The following is a 7,014-nucleotide window of genomic DNA, read 5'->3' on the forward strand; positions in this document are numbered from 1 at the left end:
TGGGAAAGGGAACAGGGATGGGAGCTGGGATGGGAGTGAGGATGGGAGCAGGGATAGAGCAGATGAGCAGGAATGGGAATGAGGATTGGAGTGGGAATGGGAGGGGAGCGGGATAAGAGATAGAAGAGGGGTTGAGAGGGATAGGAGAGGGGATGAGAGTGGGAATTGGAGCATGGATAGGAGCAGGGATGAGCAGAGGTGGAAGTGAAGATAAGAACAGGAATGTGAGGGGTGTGGGAGCAGGGATGGAAGTGGAGCTGAGAGCAGGGAGGAGAGGAGGGATAAATGGACAGAGGAGTCGAGGTGGGAGTGGGAATGAGGGGAGTGAAGATGGGAGCAGGGATAGGAACAGGGATGGACAGTCATGGAAGTGGATGAGGCTGCCAGGGATGTAGGGACATTCCGCCCTGCCCTCCCCATATCCTCGGACAACACTGCACGCTCCTGGTGGGAATGGGGCAGGAATAGGGGAGCTGAGCTGCAGGTGGGCTCTGGCAGCCTTGACTCTCCCATGGGATCTATCCCAACTCCTTCTCCCGCTCCTCACTGGTGGCTGATCCGTGTCCCAGGAACGTGGATCGCCCCGAGCTGTGCCAGGTCTCCCTCTACGACTTCCAGAAGTTCCTGCTGCACGACCAGAAGGTGAGATTTCTGCCAGACCCCCGTGGTTTCGGGGCCTCCCGTGGGATGCTCCGGCCCCGTAACGACATCCACGTTTGTCTCCCAGGAATCCTGGGCCAGCGACGTGGGCATGGTGCGGGAATACATGTGCACCTACCTCCGGGAGAGCTCCGGCGAGGCGTCGGATCCCTCCTTCCAGCTGGATGAGGTGGGTGCCCCCCACCCAGAACCCACCCAGGGCTGGTCTCCGTGGCCCTGCCAGGCTCTGACCTCTCTGCTTTCCACCCCCTGCTTTCCCAGTTCCTCACGTACCTCTTCTCCAAGGAAAACATGGTGATGGACGCCAAGTACGAGCGCGTGGTGCCCGAGGAGATGAACCACCCCCTATCCCAGTACTGGATCTCCTCCTCCCACAACACGTGAGGACGGGCTGGGATTTCCACAGGGGGCAGCCAGGCAGGAAGGGACCTGGGAGTTTGGATTGACAGGAAGCTGAACATGAGCCAGAGTGTGCCCAGGTGGGCAAGAAAGCCAATGGATCAGGAAGAGTGTGGCAGCAGGAGCAGGGAAGGGATTCTGCCCCTGTGAGGCCTCACCTCAAGTGCTGTGTCCAGCTCTGGGCCCTCAGCTCAGGGAGGACATGGAGGGACTGGAGCAGGTGCAGAGAAGAGCAACGAGGCTGGGGAAGGGTCTGGAGCACAATTTCCATGAGGAGAGGCTGAGGGAACTGGGGGGGCTGAGCCTGGAGAGGAGGAGGCTCAGGGGAGACCTCCTCACTCTCTGCAACTCCCTGACAGGGGGGAGCTGAGGGGGATCAGGCTCTTCTCCCGGGAACCAGCAGTAGGACACGATGGCTGGGTCTTCAGCTGTGCAAGGGGAAGTTTAGGTTGGATATCAGGAAGAAATTCTTTCCAGAGAGGGTAATCAGACCTTGGAATGGGCTGACCAGGGAGGGGGTGGATTCTCCTTCCCTGGAGGTGTTTAAGATGAGACTGGATGTGGCATCAGTGCCATGGGCTGGGAACCACAGTGGGTTTGGATCCAGGGTTGGACTTGATGATCTCGGAGGTGCTTTCCAAGCCAACTGATTCTATGATTCTAAGATTGATTCTGTGACATCCCGGAGTGTCCCACCCCCCCAACCGCTCCCTGTCTGTCCTCAGGTACCTGACAGGGGATCAGTTCTCCAGCGAGTCCTCCCTGGAAGCATACGCGCGGTGTCTGCGGATGGGCTGCCGCTGCATCGAGTGTGAGTGTCCCCAGCACTTCCCAGGGATGCTGGAATTCCACACCAGCACTTCTCAGGGATGATGGAATTCCACCCAACACCTCACAGGGAGGCTGGAATTCCACCCCAGCACTTCCCAGGGATGCTGAAGCTCCCCCAGCACCTCTCAGGGATGCTAGAATTCCCCCCCCAACACCTCACAAGGATGCTGGAATCCCCACCCCAGCACCTCACAGGGAGGCTGGAATTCCACTCCAGTACTTCCCAGGGATGCTGGAGCCCCCCCAGCACCTCACAGGGATGCTGGAATTCCACCCCAGCACTTCCCAGGGATGCTGGAATTCCACCCCAGCACTTCACAGGGATGCTGGAATTCCACCCCAGCGCTTCCCAGGGATGCTGGAACCCCCCCAGCACCTCACAGGAATGCTGGAATTCCCACCCCAACACCTCACAGGGATGCTGGAATTCCCACCTCAGCACTTCCTAGGAATGCTGGAATTCCCACCTCAGCACTTCCCAGGAATGCTGGAATTCCACCCCAGCACTTCCCAGGGATGCTGGAATTCCATCTCAGCACCTCACAGGGATGCTGGAACCCGCCTAGCACCTCACAGGGATTCTGGAATTCCACCTCAACACTTCCCAGGAATGCTGGAATTCCACGCCAGCAGTTCCCAGGGATGCTGGAACACATCCCCAGCACCTCACAGGGATGCTGGAATTCCCACCCCAGCACTTCCCAGGGGTGCTGGGATTCCACCCCAGCGCTTCCCAGGGATGCTGGAATTCCACCCCAGCACCTCCCAGGGATGCTAGAATTCCATTCAGGCACCTCACAGGGATACTGGAATTCCACCCCAGCGCTTCCCAGGGATGCTGGAACCCCCCCAGCACCTCCTGTCACATCCCTGACCAACTCCTGCTCCCATCCCACGACACTGGAACGGGGGGTCTTCCGTGTCCTTTGGGGGATCCAAACCCTGCTCTCCAGTGCCGGGGTGTTAACCGGGGTGTCTTCCCACCCAGTGGACTGCTGGGATGGCCCAGATGATCTCCCCATCATCTACCACGGCCACACGCTCACCTCCAAGATCAAGTTCCTGGACGTGCTGCACACCATCAAGGAACACGCCTTCGTCACCTCCGAGTAAGCCCCAAATCCTCCCACGGCTCCCAAATCCCACCATTCCCACCATTCCCACCATTCCCACCCGTCTCCTGCAGGTTTCCCATCATCCTGTCCATCGAGGACCACTGCAGCATCGTCCAGCAGCGGAACATGGCCTCCCACTTCAAGAAGGTCTTCGGGGACATGCTCCTCACCAAGCCCGTGGACATCAACGCCGACGAGCTGCCCTCGCCCACCCAGCTCAAGAAGAAGATCCTGATCAAGGTGCACCCCCAAAATCCCATCTCTCTTGGCAGGAAGGATGTGAGAGGTGTCGAGCTGGGAGGGGGTGGGGATTCTCCCAAATCTTGGGATTCAAGAGTGATATCCCTCCGTGATATCCCTCCAGACACCTCTCCGATGTTCTACACCGAGAGGTGGCCGAGGGTAATGGGGGGGTGGTGGGAAGGGACCTGTGGGAGTTTGATCCCGAGGGTTGGGAGCTTGGTGTGACATGGCCGCCGTGTCCCAACCCCTGGGCGCTCCCCAGCACAAGAAGCTGGTCGAAGGGAACCTGTACGAGGAGGTCTCCACCGCCAGCTACTCGGAGAACGACATCAGCAACTCCATCAAGAACGGGATCCTCTACCTCGAAGACCCCATTGACCACGTAAGGGAGGAGCTGAGCGGGGCCTGTCGGACCGCTGGGTTTGGGATGGGCATGGAATGGGCTCTCCTAAACCACCAGGATGCTCTGGGGGATGGCAGGGAGCAGAGACCCCCTGTCAAAGCTCCATCCTTCCACGAGATCCTTCTCCTCACCCTGGGAATGCTCTTCCTCCTCCCCAGACCTGGAGCCCTCATTATTTCGTCCTGACGAGCAACAAGATCTACTACTCAGAGGAGACTTCCCGTTACCAGTTCAACGAGGACGAGGAGGAGGTGGAGCAGAAGGAGGTGCGTGAGGGGCAAGGGGAGAACTCTGTGGGGGGTTGGAGGCAGAGGGTGGCACAAAACCTGTTTTTTGGGGGTTGGGGTGACCCCGCAGGAGTTCAACAACAACGAGCTGCACTTCACGGAGAAGTGGTTCCACGGGAAGCTGGGCGGGGGCCGGGACGGGCGGCAGATTGCGGAGAAGCTGCTGCACGAGTATTGCACCGAGACGGGCGGCAAGGACGGCACCTTCCTGGTGCGCGAGAGCGAGACCTTCGTGGGCGACTACACCCTCTCCTTCTGGTAGGAGCTCCGGAGAGGCGGGATCCCGCCATTCCCGAGCCGCTCTGGCCATCCCGCACGGATAACCTTCCGGTCGACACCCGTTTTGGTGGCTGGAATGGTTTTTCCGGGGGGAAACGCCGCCTTTTTTTGACCTTCCTTTCTCCTCCTGCCGCACCAGGAGGTCCAGCCGGGTGCAGCACTGCCGGATCCACTCGCGGCAGGAGGCCGGGGCCACCAAGTTCTACCTGACGGACAACCTGGTCTTCGACAGCCTCTACAGCCTCATCTGCCACTACCGGGAGGTGCCGCTGCGCTGCAACGAGTTCGAGATGCGCCTCACCGACCCCGTCCCACAACCCAACGCCCACGAGAGCAAAGAGTGAGGAGCGGCCCCACCCAACCCCCACTTTCCTCAGGTCCCCCCCCAGCGCCGGGCGCCCTCCAGGGCACAGGGATGCTGGTGGCAGCCCCCCGTGCCCGCCTTCTGCCCGGCCAGGTGGTACCACGCCAGCCTGACGCGCCTGCAGGCCGAGCACATGCTGATGCGGGTGCCGCGTGACGGAGCCTTCCTGGTGCGCAAGCGCGGCGAACCCAACTCCTACGCCATCTCCTTCCGGTGAGCGCGGCCGCCGTGAGGCCTCCCGGTCTCGGCCGAGGGCTTGGGTCCATTGAGACCTCAGTTCACATGAAACCCTCCCCACGGGGACGTCCTCGGGGCGGTCGCCTCAGTGGCGTCGCCGCCCGCCCGTCCCCGCGGTGGAGCCGGGATCCGGGATCCAACCCTCCTCAAACATCCCCTGCCGCGTGTCCCGGCTCCAGGGCGGAGGGGAAGATCAAGCACTGCCGGATCCAGCAGGAGGGGAGGCTCTTCATGCTGGGCAGCTCGGCCGAGTTCGAGAGCCTGGTGGACCTCATCAGCTACTACGAGAAGCACCCGCTGTACCGCAAGATGAAGCTGCGCTACCCCATCAACGAGGAGACCCTGGAGAAGATGGGCACCACTGTGAGTGCTGCCAGCATGGGGGGTACCAAAAGGAAAGGTTCAGTGCCCCTGTGCCCGGCTCCAGCACCCTCCAGAATTCCGGAGGAAGCCCAAGCAGAACCGGCCGAGCTCGTTCCGCTCACCCCCCGTAACTCCCTTCCAACGAGTTTAGGTTGGACATTGGGAAGAAGTTCTTTACAGGGAGAGGGATCAGACCTTGGAATGGGCTGCCCAGGGAGGGGGTGAAGTCCCCGTCCCTGGGGGTGTTGGAGCAGAGCCTGGACGTGGCACTCAGTGCCATGGGCTGGGTGCCAAGGTGGGGTTGGGTCTCCCGATGATCTCAGGGGTCTTTTCCAACTCGATTCATTCCATGAGTCGCAAACAGATTTTAGGTTCCCCCCCAGCCCCCTCGTATCCAACCACACCCCCCTGTAGCCCCTGCCTGCACCCAGGTGACCCCCTCGGGAATTTCTCCTGGCAGGAGCTGGACTATGGAGCCCTGTATGAGGTGCGGACCCCCCACTTCTACGTGGAGGCCAACAAGATGCCCATGGCCAGGGTAAGGGGCCGAGGTGGGGACCTGGGAGGTGGAGGGGGGTGGGACACGATGATTCCAGAGCTGGGGTTCGGGGGTGGTCCCTCCCCAGACCCACCACATCTCCCACCACCACCAACTGGAGACGTGGGGACGTTTTGCCACATTTTTGGGACCCTCAAGGGATGCTGGAACTGGAACCCTTTCCATTGGGGAACCCCAACAAAGCAGGTTTAGGGTCAGTTCCCAGATGATACGTTTTCCATCCTTGGAGGTTTTTGGAACTGGATTGGTCTTAGAGTTGACTCAATCTCCACCCTTGGAAGTTTTTGAGATGAACTGATCCTGGAGTTGACACAATCTCCATCTTTGGAGGTTTTTGGGACCGGACTGGTCCTGGAACTGACACAGTCTCCATCCTTGGAGGTTTTTGAGATGAACTGGTCCTGGAGTTGACACAGTCTCCACCTTTGGAGCTTTCTGAGATGAACTGATCCTGGAGTTGACACAATCTCCACCCTTGGAGATTTTTGGGACTGAACTGGTCCTGGAGCTGACACAATCTCCATCCCTGGAGATTTTTGAGATGAACTGGTCCTGGCTCTGACGCAATCTCCATCCTTGGAGGTTTTTGGGACCGGACTGGCCTTGGAGTTGACCCAATCTCTAGTCCTGGAAGTTTCTGGGACTTGAGGCTTCGTCAGGAACTGTAGTGACAGGACAAGGAATGATGGATACAAATTGAAAGCAGGGAAATTTGGGTGAGATAATTGGGAAGAAATTCTTCCCTGTGAGGGTGGTGAGACACTGGAACAGGTTGTCCAGGGAGGCTGTGGATGTCCCAGCTCTGGAAGTGTTCCGAGTCAGGTTTGATGTTCAAAGCCAGGGTCCTGCTCCAGCCCAGATCTTTATCCAGAGACTGGGAGATGCTCCTGGCCCCACTCCAGCTTGGACCCTTTTCTGGAAGCTGGAGGATGCTCCCAGTCCTGCTCTAACCCAGACACTTATTCCAGAGGTTGTGGGGTGCTGCTGGTCCTGTTCCAGCCCAGATCCTTATCCAGAGGCTGAGGGATGCTCCCAGTCCTGCTCCAACCCAGACACTTATTCCAGAGGTTGTGGGATGCTCCTGGTCCTGTTCCAGCCCAGATCCTTATCCCAAAGCTGTAGGATGCTGCCAGCCCTGTGCCAGCCCAGACCCTTATCCAGAGGCTGGGGGATGTTCCTGGCCTGCTCCAACCCATATCTTTATCCAGAGGTTATGGGATGCTCCTGGCCCTGCTCCAACCCAGACCCTTATCCAGAGTCAGGGGAATGCTCCT

General features: G+C 59.4%; 1 protein-coding gene across 2 annotated transcripts in view; it reads left to right on the plus strand.

Moving 5' to 3' along the window:
• The window catches only part of LOC113959300 (1-phosphatidylinositol 4,5-bisphosphate phosphodiesterase gamma-1-like), a 26,298-nt gene that overhangs the window by 9,645 nt on the left and 9,639 nt on the right, over window positions 1-7,014 (plus strand). For both annotated transcript variants that reach the window (XM_027668222.1, XM_027668221.1), the window contains exons 8-20: window positions 570-642; window positions 728-829; window positions 922-1,040; window positions 1,785-1,870; window positions 2,879-2,999; window positions 3,077-3,245; window positions 3,511-3,630; window positions 3,810-3,917; window positions 4,009-4,196; window positions 4,357-4,557; window positions 4,675-4,794; window positions 4,998-5,181; window positions 5,642-5,719. In XM_027668222.1, coding sequence (XP_027524023.1) covers window positions 570-642; window positions 728-829; window positions 922-1,040; window positions 1,785-1,870; window positions 2,879-2,999; window positions 3,077-3,245; window positions 3,511-3,630; window positions 3,810-3,917; window positions 4,009-4,196; window positions 4,357-4,557; window positions 4,675-4,794; window positions 4,998-5,181; window positions 5,642-5,719 — 1,669 coding nt within the window. The remainder of the gene's footprint in view (window positions 1-569; window positions 643-727; window positions 830-921; window positions 1,041-1,784; window positions 1,871-2,878; window positions 3,000-3,076; window positions 3,246-3,510; window positions 3,631-3,809; window positions 3,918-4,008; window positions 4,197-4,356; window positions 4,558-4,674; window positions 4,795-4,997; window positions 5,182-5,641; window positions 5,720-7,014) is intronic.

The sequence above is a fragment of the Corapipo altera genome, unplaced genomic scaffold (assembly GCF_003945725.1).
Source record: "Corapipo altera isolate COAL_440 unplaced genomic scaffold, ASM394572v1 206, whole genome shotgun sequence".
Classification (NCBI taxonomy): domain Eukaryota; kingdom Metazoa; phylum Chordata; class Aves; order Passeriformes; family Pipridae; genus Corapipo; species Corapipo altera.